Genomic DNA, 21,280 nt, shown 5'->3' on the forward strand with positions numbered 1-21,280 from the left:
CATCAGATACAACAAGACCAAGTCCACCCTCTTCGTAGGCAGGTTTGCCTCTCCTCAGTGAGGAGAACTAAGTCTACATCACAGAGCACTTGCTGTATACTGCTTAATTTGGGATCACGCCATTTTTTTCAAATTTCGCCTAAAATGACATACCCATATCTAACTGCCTGTAGCTCAGGTCCTGAAGCAAGGATATGGTACCATTTGAAAGAAAACACTTTGAAGTTTGTGGAAATGTGAGTTGAATGTAGGAGAATATAACACAATAGATCTGGTAGAAGAAAATACACTGAAAAAAAAAACTTTTTTCTACGACCATCTTCGAAATGCAACAGAAAGGTCCCAGTTCTAGCCATCACTCTGGTTCTAATTCCGATGGTGTCCACAAGATGGCAGCAGTGTAAGTGCAACATTTCAGATGGATAACTTGATGTAACGGTTTTCTTGAGTTGAAGGAGAGGCGGACCAAAATGCAGCGTGGTTTCTATTCATGGTTCTTTAATGAAGAAAACTATACATGAACAGACTAACAAAAACAAGAAACGTGAAAATCTAAAACAGCCCTATCTGGTGCAAACACAGAGACAGGAACAATCACCCACAAACACACAGTGAAACCCAGGCTACCTAAGTATGATTCTCAATCAGAGACAACTAATGACACCTGCCTCTGATTGAGAACCATACTAGGCTGAAACATAGAAATACCCAAATCATAGAAAAACAAACAGACTGCCCACCCCAACTCACACCCTGACCATACTAAATAATGACAAAACAAAGGAAATAAAGGTCAGAACGTGACACTTGAAGTATAAGCAAACTACATGACATTTAGTGTGAAGTCACCCAGGTACATTTGGGCAAGGAGATATTTGCATCCGTATCAAATTTTTCTGCAAGAATATCGTCAAATCTGTATACTTGGACTTTGATTTAGCTTTTCCAGTATTAGTAGTCATATTATAAGTTCAACATTTGCAAAACAACCAGTTTTCATAACTTCATAACTCTCCATATTCTTGTAATATTTGTCCAAAAGGAAAAGGCATGCTGTCACACAAGGTTAGCAGCGACAGATACAGGGTTTCCGGATACTCCCGTAAAGCCTAGCTCATTGGCTATCTAGCTAGCTTTGTTTGACCCCGATTGGTGCTTATTTGACAAAGTTAGAGTCGATCAAGTGAAGAACGCCTGTGGCATCGGCGTGCCATGAAGGCGTTGCTCTCTGACCAAATTTGGTGTCCTATAAAATATACTACACCCCTAATGATATAGTGAAGTCTGGTTACGAATACATATGAGTGTGATTTGACTGGTTGAAACAACGTTTAGGGTTGGATTTTCACAGATTCCTTTCTATGCAAATTGAACGAGTGGAAATACAAAATAGATTGTGCATGCTATATGGACCTTTTTAGGATATGAAAAATGATTTTATCTAACAAAACGACACTGGGACCCTTTGGATGATAAATCAGAGTAATATTTAATAATGTAAGTTCACATTTCATCTTCAGAGGTGAATTGATCAAACCTATCGTGGTGAAAAAAGTGTTGTTGTTAGGAGCTCTCCTCAAACAGTAGCATGGCATTTTTCGGCAGTAATAGCTACTGTAAATTGGACAGTGCAGTTACATTAACAAGAATTTAAGCTTTCAGCCGATATAAGACACTTATATGTACCAACATTTGTTGTTTCTCTAAAATCTGTGATCGTGATAAGGCGCTGCATGATTTACAACTGTCCCGTTGACGGGACACCGATCCCTAAGAAGATTTAGGGAACTTTTACATTAATAAATTCAGCATATTTCACATGTTAGTAAATGTCCTTACTAATAGGCTGAAATCTACTTCCGGCGCCGACAGAGATGGCCGCCTCGCTTCGCGTTCCTAGGAAACTATGCAGTTTTTTGTTTTTTTACGCGTTTTACGTGTTATTTCTTACATTAGTACCCCAGGTCATCTTAGGTTTCCTTACATACAGTCGAGAAGAGCTACTGAATATAAGATCAGCATCAACTCACCATCAGTACGACCAAGAATATGATTTTCGCGAAGCGGATCCTGTGTTCTGCCTTTCAACCAGGACAACGGAATGGATCCCAGCCGGCGACCCCAAAAAACGACTCCGTAAAAGAGGGAAACGAGGCGGTCTTCTGGTCAGACTCCGGAGACGGGCACATCGTGCACCACTCCCTAGCATTCTTCTCGCCAATGTCCAGTCTCTTGACAACAAGGTTGATGAAATCCGAGCAAGGGTAGCATTCCAGAGTGACATCAGAGACTGTAACGTTCTTTGCTTCACGGAAACATGGCTCACTGGAGAGACGCTATCGGAGGCGGTGCAGCCAGCGGGTTTCTCCACGCATCGCGCCGACAGAAACAAACATCTTTCTGGTAAGAAGAGGGGCGGGGGCGTATGCCTTATGGCTAACGAGACGTGGTGTGATCACAGAAACATACAGGAACTCAAATCCTTCTGTTCACCTGATTTAGAATTCCTCACAATCAGATGTCGACCGCATTATCTACCAAGAGAATTCTCTTCGATTATAATCACAGCCATATATATTCCCCCCCAAGCAGACACATCGATGGCTCTGAACTAACTTTATTTGACTCTTTGCAAACTGGAATCCATACATCCTGAGGCTGCATTCATTGTAGCTGGGGATTTTAACAAGGCTAATCTGAAAACAAGACTCCCTAAATTGTATCAGCATATCGATTGCGCAACCAGGGCCGGAAAAACCTTGGATCATTGTTATTCTAACTTCCGCAACGCATATAAGGCCCTGCCCCGCCCTCCTTTCGGAAAAGCTGACCACGACTCCATTTTGCTGATCCCTGCCTACAGACAGAAACTAAAACAAGAAGCTCCCACGCTGAGGTCTGTCCAACGCTGGTCCGACCAAGCTGATTCCACACTCCAAGACTGCTTCCATCACGTGGACTGGGATATGTTTCGTATTGCGTCAGATGACAACATTGACGAATACGCTGATTCGGTGTGCGAGTTCATTAGAACGTGCGTTGAAGATGTCGTTCCCATAGCAACGATTAAAACATTCCCTAACCAGAAACCGTGGATTGATGGCAGCATTCGCGTGAAACTGAAAGCGCGTACCACTGCTTTTAATCAGGGCAAGATGACTGGTAACATGACCGAATACAAACAGTGCAGCTATTCCCTCCGCAAGGCTATCAAACAAGCTAAGCGTCAGTATAGAGACAAAGTAGAATCTCAATTCAACGGCTCAGACACAAGAGGTATGTGGCAGGGTCTACAGTCAATCACGGACTACAAGAAGAAAACCAGCCCAGTCACGGACCAGGATGTCTTGCTCCCAGGCAGACTAAATAACTTTTTTGCCCGCTTTGAGGACAATACAGTGCCACTGACACGGCCTGCAACGAAAACATGCGGACTCTCCTTCACTGCAGCCGAGGTGAGTAAAACATTTAAACGTGTTAACCCTCGCAAGGCTGCAGGCCCAGACGGCATCCCCAGCCGCACCCTCAGAGCATGCGCAGACCAGCTGGCCGGTGTGTTTACGGACATATTTAATCAATCCCTATACCAGTCTGCTGTTCCCACATGCTTCAAGAGGGCCACCATTGTTCCTGTTCCCAAGAAAGCCAAGGTAACTGAGCTAAACAACTACCGCCCCGTAGCACTCACTTCCGTCATCATGAAGTGCTTTGAGAGACTAGTCAAGGACCATATCACCTCCACCCTACCTGACACCCTAGACCCACTCCAATTTGCTTACCGCCCAAATAGGTCCACAGACGATGCAATCTCAACCACACTGCACACTGCCCTAACCCATCTGGACAAGAGGAATACCTATGTGAGAATGCTGTTCATCGACTACAGCTCGGCATTCAACACCATAGTACCCTCCAAGCTCGTCATCAAGCTCGAGACCCTGGGTCTCGACCCCGCCCTGTGCAACTGGGTACTGGACTTCCTGATGGGCCGCCCCCAGGTGGTGAGGGTAGGCAACAACATCTCCACCCCGCTGATCCTCAACACTGGGGCCCCACAAGGGTGCGTTCTGAGCCCTCTCCTGTACTCCCTGTTCACCCACGACTGCGTGGCCACGCACGCCTCCAACACAATCATCAAGTTTGCGGACGACACAACAGTGGTAGGCTTGATTACCAACAACGACGAGATGGCCTACAGGGAGGAGGTGAGGGCCCTCGGAGTGTGGTGTCAGGAAAATAACCTCACACTCTACGTGAACAAAACTAAGGAGATGATTGTGGACTTCAGGAAACAGCAGAGGGAACACCCCCCTATCCACATCGATGGAACAGTAGTGGAGAGGGTAGTAAGTTTTAAGTTCCTCGGCATACACATCACAGACAAACTGAATTGGTCCACTCACACAGACAGCATCGTGAAGAAGGCGCAGCAGCGCCTCTTCAACCTCAGGAGGCTGAAGAAATTCGGCTTGTCACCAAAAGCACTCACAAACTTCTACAGATGCACAATCGAGAGCATCCTGGCGGGCTGTATCACCGCCTGGTACGGCAACTGCTCCGCCCACAACCGTAAGGCTCTCCAGAGGGTAGTGAGGTCTGCACAACGCATCACCGGGGCAAACTACCTGCCCTCCAGGACACCTACACCACCCGATGTTACAGGAAGGCCATAAAGATCATCAAGGACAACAACCACCCGAGCCACTGCCTGTTCACCCCGCTATCATCCAGAAGGCGAGGTCAGTACAGGTGCATCAAAGCTGGGACCGAGAGACTGAAAAACAGCTTCTATCTCAAGGCCATCAGACTGTTAAACAGCCACCACTAACATTGAGTGGCTGCTGCCAACACACTGACTCAACTCCAGCCACTTTAATAATGGGAATTGATGGGAAATGATGTAAAATATATCACTAGCCACTTTAAACAATGCTACCTAATATAATGTTTACATACCCTACATTATTCATCTCATATGTATACGTATATACTGTACTCTATATCATCTACTGCATCCTTATGTAATACATGTATCACTAGCCACTTTAACTATGCCACTTTGTTTACATACTCATCTCATATGTATATACTGTACTCGATACCATCTACTGTATCTTGCCTATGCTGCTCTGTACCATCACTCATTCATATATCTTTATGTACATATTCTTTATCCCCTTACACTGTGTATAAGACAGTAGTTTTGGAATTGTTAGTTTGATTACTTGTTGGTTATTACTGCATTGTCGGAACTAGAAGCACAAGCATTTCGCTACACTCGCATTAACATCTGCTAACCATGTGTATGTGACAAATAAATTTGGATTTGATTTGATTTGAAATGCCGTAATGTCAGACAGGTTGAACTCTAGTTGAAATAACGTCATTACTTGAAATGTAATTGACTTCAATATAGACAACTTGAAATAACATACAAACAATGTACTCTAACACATTTACAAGCCATGGTTCTCAAAGTTTAGAGAACCATAGTGTATCAAAGACACAGCAACATCCAACAATCACATTACACTGGCTTTACATCCATTCAAGAATCAACCCCGCTAGCTCCGAATAAGTAGAAGTATGGGAATGAATCTCTGTAACATCTTACATTTGTGTGAATTGTCATTTTTTATTGTGTTGGCTAAAGCATTGTACAGCAAATAAAATGCACAAAATAAATAATACTTCTGGTGAGGAGCACCATAGCTTACGATAGACCTGGAGTGGAGTTCCTCTTTAAGGGCAATTTGCGTATGGAAATATAACACACATTTAATAGGTACATTTTTTAGGTATGATGTGAATAAGGCAATGGTAAAGAAATGCATTCATTTCAGGGAAACTGAAAATGGGAATCCAATTTGAGGATATAAGAGAGGATAAGTTTCAATCTTTAGCCTCAAAATTGACCTCACCTTCAGCTGATTCCCAGAAGGACCTCCCAAAGTGGCTTCATTCAGATTGGTTGAGCAAACCATTGTAAAGAAATGCTTCTTAACCTCTGTGATGAGTGATGCTTTTGATATGAAAGTGTCCATCAAAGCCTGAGCTGGTTGTTTCAGGAGCAGTGTGAAAATAGATGATGCTACTGTGTGGGAAGGTATGTTATTTTCGGTCACCCCAGGAGATCGCAGTGGCCAACATCCTCTCTGTAAATATGCCAATGTGGCACATTAATCCCCCAACAGTCAGAACAGTCCCCTCCCCCAACACTGTGGTTTATGGTTGAGAGGCTGCTTGCTCTGCCTTTCTACCTGACAAAAAACAAGAGTATGCTGACATTTCTCTCCCCACAGTTTCATTTACAAGAAGAGTAACTGAAACAGGTTTGAGGACATCTGCATGGAACAGTGTTAACAGTCCAGCAAACCCACGTCTCCTTGGCTATACGCAGACGGATCAACCCTGGATAACCACCTGTTTGGACACTTTACACACTAACTCCCTCAGGGGGTTGTTGAGGTGATGGAGGCAAAGGAACACTGGTTCCTGCCAGGGTTTCTGGTTCTTGCTATGGTAATAGCTCAAGGTACTATTATATTTCTCTCTACTCAGCGGCTTTCAGTGGCTCTTGGCTCAGCATCAGTTCTTTTCAGCTTATCTCTGTAGTGATACCCTTGTCATACTGCCAAAACCATAAGAGAACGCTAAAATGCATTTACTGTGATCAAGGTGTGACAATGCGGAAGCTTTTGGTTAGCTTGTGACAGCGCTGCTACTGTAATTTATCTGTACAGAACTACAGATGAAATATGTGTAGAATTTATTTCACACTGATAGTTACAATTATATTTCTATCTCATTTTTGAAATACTCATTTGGGGATGCTTATGCAAAGTAACATCTAATGTGATATAATGATTAATAGCATATTCCACTCATAATATACAGTGCCCTCCATAATTATTGGGACAGTGAAGCATTTTTCTTCTTTTGGGTCTTTACTTCAAAAGTTTGGATTTGAAATCAAACAATGACTGAGGTTAAAGTGCAGTCAGCCAGCTTTAATTTGAGGGTATTTTCATCCATATCGTGTGAACTGTTAAGAAATTACAGAACTTTTTGTACATAGTCTGACTCTACAAACCTGTTGGATGCATTTGCTGTTTGTTTTGGTTGTTTCAGATTATTTTTACCATTAATTTCTATTGGGGGTCTATGTCCAAAAAGTTCTGTAATTTCTAAACGGTTCAAACAATATCAATCAAAATACCCTCATATTAAAGCTGACAATCTGCACTTTAACCTCAGTCATTGTATAATTTCAAATACAAAGTGCTGAAATACAGACCCCAAAATAACAAAACATGCTTGACTGTCCCAATAATTATGGAGGGGATATTCAGTTTAACTCGACCCTCTTTGGTGAGAGCAAATATGTTAAAGACATACTACTGAAAAGGACCGCAACTCATAATTTCTCTCTTCATTTAAACACTCTTTTTACATTTCTTAATAAAGGGACAACTAGTAAATATCTTTCTAGTCTTCAATGCTACAAGAAAACTGAAAAAGCTACCACCTATACATGTGAATGGACGAAGTATGGGTCTATGCAAAATGCCACCTATGAGCTTTTTTACAAGTAAGTTAGCTATGCATGTTTGTGCACTTTCCATAAGTCACACAGACAGAGACCTCAAACTCAGCGTGTTATTAGTATGCCTCCATGAACCTGGCAGGATCCAGTTTGCTATTACAGTGCATTCGGAAATATTCAGACCCCTTGACTTTTTCCACATTTTGTTACGTTACAGCCTTATTCGAAAATGTATTAAATCATGTTTGTCCACACCAATCTACACACAATACCCTATGACGACAAAGTGATTTAAAAAAAATATATTATGTTAGCAAATTTATAAAATTTTTCAAACAGAAACCTTATTTACATAAGTATTCAGACCCTTTGCTATGAGACTTGAAATTGAGCTCAGGTGCATCCTGTTTTCATTGATCATCCTTGAGATGTTTCTACAACTTGGAGTCCACCTATGGTAAATTCAATTGATTAGACATGATTTGGGAAGGCACACCTGTCTATATAAAGGTCCCACAGTTGATAGTGCATGTCAGAGCAAAAACCAAGCCACGAGGTCGAAGGAATTCTCCATACAGGATTTTGTGGCCTCCATCATTCTTAAATGGAAGAAGTTTGGAACCACCAAGACTCTTCCTAGAGCTGGCCGCCCGTAAAATTGAACATTTGGGGAGAAGAGTCTTAGTCAGGGAGTTGACCAAGAACCCAATGGTCAATCGGACAGAGCTCCAGAGTTCCTCTGTGGAGATGGGAACCTTCCAGAGGAACAACTCTGCAGCACTCTACTAATCAGGCCTTTATGGTAGAGTGGCCAGGCTGAAGCCACTTCTCAGTAAAAGGCACATGACTGCTTACTTGGAGTTTGCCAAAAGGCACCTAAAGGACTCTCAGACCATGAGAAACAAGATTATCTGGTCTGATGAAACCAAGAATGAACTCTTTGACCTGAATGCAAAGTGTCAAGTCTGGAGGAAACATAGCACCATCCCCATGGTGAAGCATGTTGGTGGCAGCATCATGCTGTGGGGATGTTTTTCAGCGGCAGGGACTGGGAGACTAGTTAGGATTGAGGAAAAGATTAACGGAGAGATCCTTGATGAAAACCTGCACATGACCTCAGACTGGGGTGAAGTTTCACCTTCCAACAGGACAACAACCCTAAGCATACAGCTAAGACAACGTAGGAGTGGCTTTGGGACAAGTCTCTGAATGCCCTTGAGTGGCCCAGCCAGAGCCAGAACTTGAACATCTCTGGAGATACCTGAACATAGCTGTGAAGCGAAACTCTCCATCCAACCTGACAAAGCTTGAGAGTATCTGCAGTGAAGAATGGGAGAAACTCCCTAAATACAGTTGTGCCAAGCTTGTAGCATCAAACCCAAGAAGATTTGATGCTGTAATCACTGCCAAAGGTGCTCCAACAAAGTAGTGATATTTTAGTTTTTTATTTATACATTTCTAAAAACCTGTTTTTGCTTTGTCATTATGGGGTGTTGTGCATAGATTGATGAAATATAACAATTTAATCAATTTTAGAATAAGGCTGTAGTGTAACAACGTGGAAAAAGTCTAGGGGTCTGAATACTTTCCGAATGCACTGTATGTCAGAGACCTCTGACTTAGTTACTTTATGCTATGACAACAAGTGTTGTGAAATGTGAGTGTGTGTGCACGTTATGTGGACTGGTAGATAAAGCAAGGCTGACAGTGTGAAGACAGTTAATCCTCAAGCACAAGGCACAATAAACTGTAGTATATCCCCAATCAATAAACTATTAATCCTTTTCTGTTTCTGAAATGCATATATTCTTATTTGACCCTGCTGGTCATCTATGAATGTTTGAACATCTTGGCCATGTACTGTTATAATCTCCACCCAGCACAGCCAGAAGAGGACTGGCCACTCCTCAGAGCCTGGTTTCTTCCTAGGTTCCTGCCATTCTAGGGAGTTTTTCCTACCTACCGTGCTTCTACAACTGCATTGCTTGCTGTTTGGGGTTTTAGGCTGGGTTTCTGTACATCACATTGTGAAATCGGCTGATGTAAAAAAAGGCTTTATTAATACATTTGATTGATTTGATATCTGTTTAGTGTGTGTGTACCAAATGTTGCTGTCATCCTTAATGTTTTCAGGCGCTCCAATTCTACGGAAAATAAAAAATCATTGGGCAAAAATCAGCAGAGCTATATCTTTGTGAATGACGATAAAGTGCTCGAAAAAGTGCCCGTGGATCTATGGGTGGTTGCTTATATGGGCAACTGGAGCTGCCAGTCACTCAGTATCTCTGTTCGACTGAATGAAAGTGGTAAAAAAAACTTTTTTTATTCACAAGATTCTGTTTTTCTATGTAAAATACAGGCTAAGTAATACAAAATGCAGACAGTCAAAACATGAAACTCAAAACACATCTTCCAGATAGCCTTGGGTGCCTGATTGACTTTCCTACCCGCCATGTCTTCCCAGTAGCCCTATGTGCTCTGTCCTGTTTCATCTGGTCCTTTTAATTGCACTATTGATTGATGCACTTGATTTTATGATTTGATGTACTGCACTAGATTCTATGTAGGCCTACTTTTAATGTAAGATGTCATTGAGTGTCCTGAAAGGCATCTTCCAAATAAAAAGTACTATTATTATTAAGAATCCACAAAGGACTTCACATGAATAACCATGGTATGATTTTAATCCCAAGAGTCATATTGTGTAATCCTTGTTAAGATATAACGTTTTGTTATTTCCCTGCAGTTAAGTATGAAGCGCCCCAAAATATGTCTATGTCAAGATCCTCAAGTAATCTTACCCTCAGCTGGGTTAACAAGGAAGGTAATAAAGGCCATGCACCAAAGTGAACATTTTCTAAGATTCAAGAGTTTATAAGATATCAGATGAGATGTGTTACATTTCAAGTAACACCAGAGAAAAGAGGCTACGAGTCAAATAAAAATGTAGTCGTAAAAAAATACAAACAATTCTTAAAGGACACTTTTGTCACAGAAGTGAAAAATCACATGCCAGAAGATGTTGTATTAGAGGTCAAGTTCAGAAGATTAGAGAAAACCTCTGGGATATGGGTAAGATCTCTTCTTTTCCTTGCAACAATGCTTCCATTCATTGTTTTATTATTTTCTGATGATTAGTATTTTTGCCTTAATTCATTTTACATTTTCTCTGTTGGTCTAGAACACAACTGAAACAGAAGTCAAACAAGGTGAACTACTTTCAGTTTCACTAAGCTCTTTTGAGAAATAAGCAGCCCTTTCTGGCATATCCGAAATGCAGTAGAGCGACAACACATTGTAATGTTCGTTTGGGTCTGAATAAAATTCAGCCTGAGTGTTCGAAACAGTGCAAAACTATCACTAGAGTGAGACTGTAAACCTGTGTTTGTCTGTACAGCCATGGTCACTCTGGAGAATCTCCAGAACCAATACATGTACCAACTGCAGGTCAGACAAAAGTCCAAGCATGTCAAACGTCCCCTGTGGAGTGACTGGACTCCAATCTTGGACGTTCCCACTGGTGAGCAATGGATATTTCACTGTAACACTCGCTGCAGCCGCCTACAGTCCAACTCATCAGGTTTAAGTGCATATTTGAAATCAGTCAATTCTGTTCTTACATATATACTGTAGATAGGCCTACTATAGTAGATGATGATTGGAAATAATGTCCTGTTCTTCAATTCATGAATTTCATTTTAATCTTCTATATTGTCTGAATTTTGAATTGACTGACTCTGCCCCAAGATAGAGACATTTTCCTGGCTTACCATTTCTGGTTGTAACTGTAATTTTGTTGCAGAAATCCAAAATCCCACAGAGGTTAAGTGGACAGTGGAGGATTTTAACAATGGTACCCGACTCCTCAATCTGACTTGGGGTGTAAGTTACAGAAAGTTACACAGCGTTGAAAATTACACAACATTCTAGAACCTGCTGATTATGATTAGGCTCAAATTGTGTTTTAAACAGCTGCATAAATTAATTTGTACCCGTGTCTTCCAGACACCACCTTATCCAGTCTCTGTGGGACAGGTGAATTACAACCTCTCTCTCCATATTTGGCCTTGCCAACTAAAGCAAAAGAACCACACCAATATCACTACCACTGAGTTTAGTGTTTATGTGACTTACTCTGCTGTCAGTGGTTACATTTATGCCTTTAATAAGGTGGGAAAGTCATCGCAGACACATATCCTTGTCCCAGCAAAACATCTTACATATCCCAGGAAGTGTAAGTATGTGTGTGCGTTGGTGTGTGTGTGTGTGTGTTCGTTTGTGCTTTTGCTTCATTTATTTCTACACAATGATGTTCATTCCTTAAATCAACATTTTGTTATTTCATTTCCAATTAGCTTGGCCTGATGACAAACTCATCCCACACAATTATACCCCTCGCCTTAAAAATTCCTGTCTGGAATGGTACAAGCTAACAGACGGAGAAACACAACCAGCCAAAGTGAATATATCAAAAATTATGAATGGAACAGTGGAGGAAACACTCAAATCTATCAGACAAAGTAAGGGGGAACTTCACGAAAAGTATATATTTCTTAAGAATAAGAAATGTCTGTGTTCGTCTTACTGTGATAGACCAAGATATACAGTATCTCTCTTGAACTGAAGATAATGTCTGGTTTTGATTTTTAGAGATGGACGACTATGTACGTTACTTTTACCTCGTTCACAAACAAACTGATGGAAAGCCACAAACAACAGAAATGCGTCTCATGTACAAAAAAGAGGGTGGTAAGCAAAGTTCATATAAGAAAAATCTGACTGTCACAGCAATGCTAGATGATGTAGTTCTTTACTACAAAATACTGTATACAGTATTTAACAGGAATATCTTTTTTCAGCAGCTAGTAAGGCACCTGAGAATTTCACTGTTAATGTAGTAACCAACTCTGCAGTGCTGCATTGGAAACCTATTCCTGTGCAAGACCAGCAAGGCTTCCTTACACACTACGAAGTCTGCTACACAAGAGGCCAAAATAATGGGGCCCACATTGAAATAAAAAGTAAAGTTATCCTCCTAACTAGATGAGTTAATGCTCTGTGGTGAACATGTGTAATTGTTTAATTAATGAATTAAAATAGTATTTACAGCACCAGTCAAAAGTTTGGACATATCTACTCATTCAAGGTTCTCTTTATTTTTTTACTATTTTCTACATTGTAGAATAATAGTGAAAGACATCAAAACTATGAAATAACACACATGGAATCATGTAGTAAACAAAAGTTAAACAATTAAAAATCTATGTTGTATTTGAGATTATTCAAATTAGCCACCCTGTGTCTTGACAGTTTTGCACTCTCTTGGCATTCTCTCAACCAGCTTCACTTGGAATGCTTTTTTCCCACATATGCTGAGCACTTGTTGACTGCTTTTCCTTCACTCTGCGGTCCAACTCATCCCAAACCATCTCAATTAGGTTGAGGTTTGGTGATTGTGGAGGCCAGGTCATCTGATGCAGAACTCCATCACTCTCCTTCTTTGTCAAACAGCTCTTACACAGCTTGTAGGTGTGTTGGGTCATTGTCCTGTTGAAAAATAAATGATAGTCCCACTAAGTGTAAATCAGATGGGATGGCGTATCGCTGCAGACTGCTGTGGTAGCCATGCTGGTTAAGTGTTCCTTGAATTATAAATACATCACTGACAGTGTCACCAGCAAAGCACCCCCACACCATCACACCTCCTCCTCCATGCTTCACGGTGGGAACCACACATGCGGAGGTCCGTTCACCTACTCTGCGTCTCACAAAGACACGACGGTTGGAACCAAAAATCTCAAATTTGGACTCATCAGACCAAAGGACAGATTTCCACCGGTCTAATGTCTATGGCTCGTGTTCCTTGGCCCAAGCAAGTCTCTTCTTCTTCTTATTGGTGTCCTTTAAAAGTGGTTTATTTGCAACAATTCAACCATGAAGGCCTGATTCACACAGTCTCCTCTGAACAGTTGATGTTGAGATGTGTCTGCTACTTGAACTCCGTGAAACATTTATTTGGGCTGCAATCTGAGGTGCAGTTAACTCTAATGGACTTATCCTCTGCAGCAGAGGTAACTCTGGGTCTTCCTTTCCTGTGACGGTCCTCATGAGAGACAGTTTCATCATAGCGCATGTTGGTTTTTGCGACTGCACTTGAAGAAACGTTCAAACTTCTTGACATTTTCCTAATTGACTCACCTTCATGTCTTAAAATAATGATGGACTGTCATTTCTCTTTTCTTATTTGACCTGTTCTTGCCATAATATAGATTTGGTCTTTTACTAAATAGGGCTTCTTCTGTATACCAACACTACCTTGTCACAACACAACTGATTGTCTCAAACGCATAAAGAAGGAAAGAAATTCCACAAATTAACTTTTAACAAGGCACACCTGTTAATTGAAATGCATTTGCGCGGACTACCTCATGAAGCTGGTTGAAAGAATGCCAAGAGTGTGCAAAGCTGTCATCAAAGGAAAGGGTGGCTCCTTTGAATAATCTCAAATATAAAATATATTTTGATTTGTATAACACTTTTGGTTACTACATGATTCCATATGTGTTATTTCATAGTTGATGTCTTCACTATTATTCTACAATGTAGAAAATAGTAAAAAAAATAAAAACCCTTGAATGTGTAAATGTGTCCAAACTTTTGACTTATAAATATTAATATCACATTTCTGTCTCTTATCAGAGTGTCACAACATTTCAGCATCAAAAACAGAGTACCTTATTCAAAACCTGACACCTGAGTCCGAATACAATATCTATCTTGCTGGAGCAACAGCTGCAGGCTCAGGACGAAATATATCTATCCATATCTTGACAAAGCCTCAACACAAGTCCATTACTGGTATGAATCAAGAAGATAGGAATGATTTTTAATGGCACAGACTATACTAGACCAGAGAACAATCAAAACATTCAAACTATTTTGAAATAGAGAGTACATACATTCATGTTATGATTATATTTTATTTCAGTCGCGATTTTTACTATTCAAATGATTGACATGTGGATGCTGCCTGAATTATGTGTTCATACAGATTCAAGATGCTTAACACTAACAACTCACCAACATAAAATAATTAAATTATCTTCTTTATCTTCTCCAATAAGGCTGGAAGATAGCTGGCAAAATTGTTTTAATTGCAATATTAATAACAATATGCTTATTTATCATCAAGAGGTGAGCTGATATATATATTTTTACAACACATCTTCAGGACTAGCAAGAAAACCTGGTTTCCCCGGGATGAATATTTTTCATTTTATAAAAACATCAACAAGATTTCACAAATCATACTAAACAGCATCTTTACCTTTATTCTAATTCTCAGACATAAAAGCAAGATCTTCCCACCAATACCACGTCCTATGGTCGCAGAGTCCAAGAACTATCGAGCGAGTACTCAGGTAAGATCCAATTAACAATTTACATATTTAGGATTGTGTTCTTACTTTTCTGTGCAGAACTCCACATTTTCCATAAATATAAAAAAGGTTGGACTGTGCTAGTGTCAGAATATATGCATCACATTATTGATACAAAACAGAATTTAAAGTAGACACTTATCACATGACATGCTCTGTTCTTTTACATAAAATCTAAAATGATAGAGTAATGCTATAGCCACGATTGATGCAAAAAGTAGTGCAATGACTCGAGCCCTGTCAGACTGTAACCATAAAAGGTAGGGTTAGTGACTACAGCCATAGAGGTGCTTATGTCTATGTGAATTGGTGGGAGGAAAGCACCTGCTGAGCAAACAAAGCACAATCTGAGGAGAAACTGCCTTCTGCACTCAGTCGCCACAAACTTTCCATGCATTCAACAAACAATATTGCACCCCAAAATGTATTTAACAGCTGGTATAGAAACGAATGTGAATGAGGTCAACTTTCTTACGTTTAAATAATGCCTAACTGGTGCGTTATACTTGTAAAGCGTAACTAACTTGAACCTTTGTCCAAGGCATGTACTGATACTGTTATCATTGAGACATTTGCCTGACTGTTCGAGTCCCTTCGAACCTGTGTAGCCAGAGTTCTGGTGAACTTGGGGCATCTCAAGTCAGGATTTGGTCTTGAATTGGAATGACTTGGTCTCAACAGGACATGTATGAGATTAAGGAAGAGGTGCATGAGCTGCAGCTACATGACAAGAGCAGCCAAGATCCCAACCCTGAGGAAGCCACTCTCCTGGAGGTATGTGAAGACGAGAACGAGAAGAGCCTTGGAGACTCCAGCACACCAGATGGAGTCAGTGACCCACTGACCTCTGATTTTAAGGGCCAGGTGTTAAGTTTAGAAACCGCCGATCCAAGCCAAGGAGAGATTGACTGTGAAGTCACCATGCTGATGTATAGGAACGGTCTGGTCTTTGATATGAAGGCAGACTCCACCGAGGATGTCGGGACGCCACTGTAGACATCACTGCGGTAGCACTTACTTAAAGACTGTAATTAAAATGCATTATGGTGCATTATAAGACGTGTCATAACTTAAGCATGCAAGACCCCCTTAACATGGTGTATTGTAGTTTCCTATTGATCCTGAGTAAATAACAGCCATTTTGAGTCAGTTGAGAAACATGACATAATATAATTACGCAATAAGGCCCGAGGGGATGTGGTATATGGCCAATACCATGGCTAAGAGCTGTTCTTAGGCATAACACAGCACCCTTAGCCATGGTACATTGGCCATATACCACATACCCCTGAGGTGCCTTATTGCTATTATAAACTGGTTATTAAGATCATTAGAACAGTAAACAAGTAATTTTGTGTCATACCTGTGGTTTTCAGCCAATCAGCATTCAGGGCTCGAACGACCAGGTTTATAATAATCCTTATAATAACACATTATAAAAGGTTCATACATGTTCATAACAACTTATAAAGAATTATATCTACAGACTTTAAGTAAAGTGTTACCAATACTGCTAGGGGCCTGTGACGGTGGCCTGGCTGGGCCGTTTAGCACTTTGCCTGTTCAAATGACCAGGCTAATTCATTGACAGATTATTACTGTAGATATAAATAGTTTGCATTGACGTGAGCGGCTTGAAAAAGTATTTTTTGAGATGTACCTTGTTAGCAATAAGGACTGTGTTGATTTGTGTTGTCTTCTACAATGTAGAAATGCCTTGGAATAGTACTGAATAATAATTAATTTTATCATTATAATGTTATATTTAAAGGCCTTCTATAGTGAGTAAAAGTAAACCTTCTAAAGTGAGTAAGTAAAAATCATACAGGGGTAGTAGACAACAAGTGAAACTGAAGTGTGAACTTCCCTTGCTAGAACTTTTACTCAGTAGGCTAGACAGGAAGTGGTGAGACACAGAACACTGGCCTAAAACCAACCTCTGTATGTACATTACCAGGGTGACAATATTGCTGACTCATTCATGTTTATGGTTGTTAGTGTTTCATCTCAACCTACTTAGGAAATGGAAAATAAAATGTTTCTGATGACGGTGTTCACCTTCCAAAAAAAATATTTGTATTTTCTTTAAGGCGTGAATTCTGAATTCAGAGAATGGCATGTGTCTCAGAATGAATAGGTGTTTTAAAAGAACATCCAAATAGCATATTTAATCTTGTAGACCTGTGTATTTAACCACACATCAGATGAAGATGATAGTGTGTATATACACACACTATCTATTGTGGGACAGATTCTGGTCAGATTTGGGTTACTATTGTGAACCACAAACATGGTACATTGAATCATAATGGGATCTAACCACAATGTTCACAGAAGTTAAAGCAAAAAAGCATCACAATCATTAACGTTATGACAACGCGTAATATATTTGAACTACTGGTATATTCATTGCCACTAAAGGGACCCATAGTATTAACAAATTGCAAACTTGAACCACAACAAGATCAGAAATGATTTTGAAATAAATGTTTACCTGGTTTTGATTGTGGATGTCTGGATGTGTTCAGATGACCATAGTTGTGTGGTGAACAAAATGTAATAAAATTCTGTTAATTCACTTTTTTCAGGCTTGATAGCAACCTGTCCACATACACAGTGCCTATCAAGTTAAAGTTTATTTTGTCACATGTACAGTAGTGAAATGCACAACTTGCACGCCCTACCCAACAGTGCAGTATTCAATACAAAAAAGGACAGGATAGGTAATAATCAAATATATAAAAACCACGAGAAAAAAGAGAGGAAGCCATATACAGGGTCAGTGTGCAGGGATACTGGAGTATTGAGGTAGATGTAAATATGTAGGCAGCCATTAGGAGAAAGTGACTGGTAACAGCATTAATAATAATAACAATAGTAAACAGCATAGCAGCAGCATAAGTGGTGAGTGAGTGCCTGCGTGGTGGTGAGAGTGTCTATGTAAGTGTGAGTGTGTGGGTGAATGTGTCTACGTGAGTGTGTGGGCGAGTGTCTATGTAAGTGTGAGTGTGTGGGTAAGTGTCTATGTAAGTGTGTCTACATGAGTGTGTGGGCGAGTGTCTATGTAAGTGTGAATGTGTGGGTGAGTGTGTCTACTTGAGTGAGTGTCTATGTAAGTGTGTCTACATGAGTGTGTGGGCGAGTGTCTATGTAAGTGTGTCTACATGAGTGTGTGGGCGAGTGTCTATGTAAGTGTGAGTGTGTGGGTGAGTGTGTCTACGTGAGTGAGAGTGTGTGGGTGAGTGTCTATGTAAGTGTATCTACATGAGTGTGTGGGTGAGTGTCTATGTAAGTGTGAGTGTGTGGGTGAGTGTGTCTACCTGAGTATGTGGGTGAGTGTCTATGTAAGTGTGAGTGTGTGGGTGAGTGTGTCTACGTGTGGGTGAGTGTCAGTGTAAGAGTAATAGGTGGATGGATATACATGTAAACAGGGCTGAAAAGTGACTGGTAGCAGGAATATATAAATACTTATGGTAAAATACCTATGGTATATACTGTATACATGTAAACAGGCGTAATAGTGACCAGTAGCAGGATAAATAGATAGATACTAATGGTCATGGCAATCAATAGTCAATGAACAGCAGTGTAGTGCCATTAATAAGTCTAATCAATAATCATTTAGTGTTATGACCAGGGGATAGAAGCCTGGTGTCTGTTGGTCTGAGCTTTGATGCACTGGTACAGCCTGCCGGACAGGAGCATGGAGAACAGTCCATGTCTCAGTGGGCTGGAGTCTTTGGCAATTTTTCTGGTCTTTCGCAGACACCCCCTAGCATGTACGTGCTGGATGGCTGTGAGCCCACCCCCTGTGTGACCATCCCCACCACCCTCTGTAGGGCTTTTTGGTTGAAGGCAGTGCAGTTGCCATACCAGACAGATGGTGCAGCTGTAAAAGTTCCTAAGGATCTTAGGGGCCCTGCCAAATCGTTTCAGCCTCCTGAGGGAGAAGGGACACTGCCGTATCATACTAGAATATAAATGTGACAAAGAAAAGAGCCATGTCAGAAGAATGTAACCATTGTCACATCTGCTCCTGCAACGCCCTCTACTGCTCATCCTGTGTCTCCTTGACCTGCCGCCACTCCCCCAGTACTCTCTCCCTCTCTCTCTCTCTCTCTCTCTCTCTCTCTGTGTGTGTGTGTGATTGTGTGGGTGGAGACAGGTGTGCTGGAGTCAGAGCAGATCCCCACCAGCTGCAACCTGTTCCATAATCAAGACCTCTACAAATACTCAGCACCTGCCACTTCCACACTGCCAGATCGTAATCTCTGCTCAGTCAGTCTACGCTTCTAGCCATTTGTTACTATTCCGATCCTGTTGGGCCTGTTTTCCTTGCCTGACGCTATGTTCCTCTCCGCTACAGTTCCGCCCGCTCTGACTCTGGTCCCTGTCTCCAGTCCCACGTCTCGTCATCCTGCTACTCTGTCCTGGATTCCCCACTCTACTACTCCCTTGGATTCCCCTCCGGACCTGCTTACCCTGTTTCAACCCCTCTCGCTTCAGCCTCCGCACCTGGTTTCCAGCAACCCGCCCGAGCTTCCCCTGACCTGCACTCCATCTCCCCCGTGTTTCAATAAATACCTTGGTTACTTCATCCTAGTCTCCTCATCTGAGTCTGCTCTTGGGTTCCACTCTGCGTAACAATCATGTATCATGTGTAGATATTTTAGACAGTGTCAGAATACATGAATACAAAGACTAAACAATTTCACAGAATATTTGCAATGACTGTTCATATGATACCTAATTACATTTTTTTCTAAAGTACCAGAGTTTGAACACAGAGGACAGGCCTATACACTTGTCAAAATGTATATTCTGTCAAAGCCTGATTTCTTAATGATTTCATCACAATGATCCATCTCATTCAACGATATAGAAAGACAATCTGTTTGCGGAGTGGGCATTCTGAGCCTGTACGATGTCTACCATCAATCACAAAATGAACCAGCATGGAGTTGGGGATCCCAAAAACCATCTGACTTAAGCAACTGGTGAGAACAAGTTATTTGAACAAATGTATTATCATTAATGTTGAAACACATTAAATAATCTTCCCTACTCCCAGGTGGCGCAGTGGTTAAGGGCGCTGTACTGCAGCGCCAGCTGTGCCACCTGACTCTGGATTCACGCCCAGGCTCTGTCGTAACCCGCCGCGACCGGGAGGTCCGTGGGGCGATGCACAATTGGTCTAGCGTCGTCCGCACCAGCGACTTCTGTGGCGGGCCATGCGCAGTGCGCGCTAACCAAGGTTGCCAGGTGCACGGTGTTTTCCCCCAATACATTGGTGCGGCTGGCTTCCGGGTTGGATGCACGCTGTGTTAAGAAGCAGTGCTTATTTTTTAAAATTTATTTTATTTTATTTAAAAAAAAAAAAAAATTTTTTTATTAACAACAAATCAATACATAAAGCACATGAGGGAACACAAGCATACATAGATTACAAACAATGGACAATCGAGCTAGGGGGTACAATTTCACATTACAATTACACAAGGACCTTAAGGGACATGCATATACTTACAATTCTAACAGCTTTTTTGTTAGTAGAGCATTTAACCGTCTTAAAATACAGTTCAATTTCTTTTTGTAGGATACGAAAATGTGGTTTTCTGTTTGTAAATTTACATTTGTGTATATGAAATTTGGCCAGAAGAATAATGAAATTAATTACATAAAAATGATTCCGCTTATTTCTATTGTATGTAAAGAATCCAAACAGTACATCTCTCCACAATAGTGTAAAATCTTCATAAATGTGTTCAATTATAAACCTACTGATGTCTTGCCACAGTTTTCTTACATGCATACAATGCCAAAAAAGATGCACAACTGTTTCTGGGTGGTCATTACAAAAGGAGCAATTTGAGTTGATGTTTTCCTTAAACTTCTTCATATCGTGGTTGGCAGGATAGTATTTATGAATAATTTTAAAGGAAATTTCCTTAATTTTGTTAACAAGTAGGTATGTTTGTGGCAACATCCAAACTTTTTTCCAACAGATATTATCAATAAATCCATTCCAGTAAGGCATGACATAAGGTATAGATACAACATCCTGCTGAAACAAGGATCGTATCGCTCTGTTGTTGAATGGACCAAAAGAGAAACAAATCTTTCCTACTGATGAGTCAACAGGGTCAATAGAAGGTAGGCTCTGAGGGTCAGGTCTTGACATGTTCCTGAATAACATAGCAACACCTGAGGGAATGGCATCTAAAACAATTGCAAAATCTTTAGGTGTTACAGGGACCTTGTAAAGTGATAAGAATTCTTTATAACTGAGTAAAAG

General features: G+C 40.9%; 1 protein-coding gene across 5 annotated transcripts; it reads left to right on the plus strand.

Moving 5' to 3' along the window:
* Positions 1-6,230: 6,230 nt before the first annotated feature.
* On the plus strand, positions 6,231-21,213 carry LOC115109151 (interleukin-6 receptor subunit beta-like). 5 transcript variants are annotated; one of them, XR_010461084.1, is made up of 17 exons: positions 6,231-6,535; positions 7,468-7,591; positions 9,680-9,852; positions 10,293-10,370; positions 10,542-10,618; positions 10,728-10,755; positions 10,944-11,066; positions 11,349-11,428; positions 11,552-11,780; positions 11,902-12,066; positions 12,197-12,295; positions 12,406-12,567; positions 14,246-14,404; positions 14,671-14,740; positions 14,892-14,967; positions 19,868-19,982; positions 20,057-21,213. XR_010461084.1 is itself a non-coding variant. In XM_065009645.1 (17 exons), exons 1-17 carry the CDS (start codon positions 6,472-6,474, stop codon positions 19,563-19,565), a joined length of 2,034 nt encoding a protein of 677 aa, XP_064865717.1. In that variant the 5' UTR covers positions 6,231-6,471; the 3' UTR covers positions 19,566-19,582. The 5 variants fall into 5 exon arrangements, 4 of the variants coding, with proteins under 4 accessions (XP_064865717.1, XP_064865719.1, XP_064865720.1 ...); XM_065009645.1 differs by lacking the exons at positions 19,868-19,982; positions 20,057-21,213 and adding exons at positions 19,151-19,263; positions 19,352-19,582; XM_065009647.1 differs by having other exon boundaries at positions 19,868-21,213.
* Positions 21,214-21,280: the final 67 nt, after the last annotated feature.

Source organism: Oncorhynchus nerka, linkage group LG25, assembly GCF_034236695.1.
Source record: "Oncorhynchus nerka isolate Pitt River linkage group LG25, Oner_Uvic_2.0, whole genome shotgun sequence".
Lineage (NCBI taxonomy): Eukaryota > Metazoa > Chordata > Actinopteri > Salmoniformes > Salmonidae > Oncorhynchus > Oncorhynchus nerka.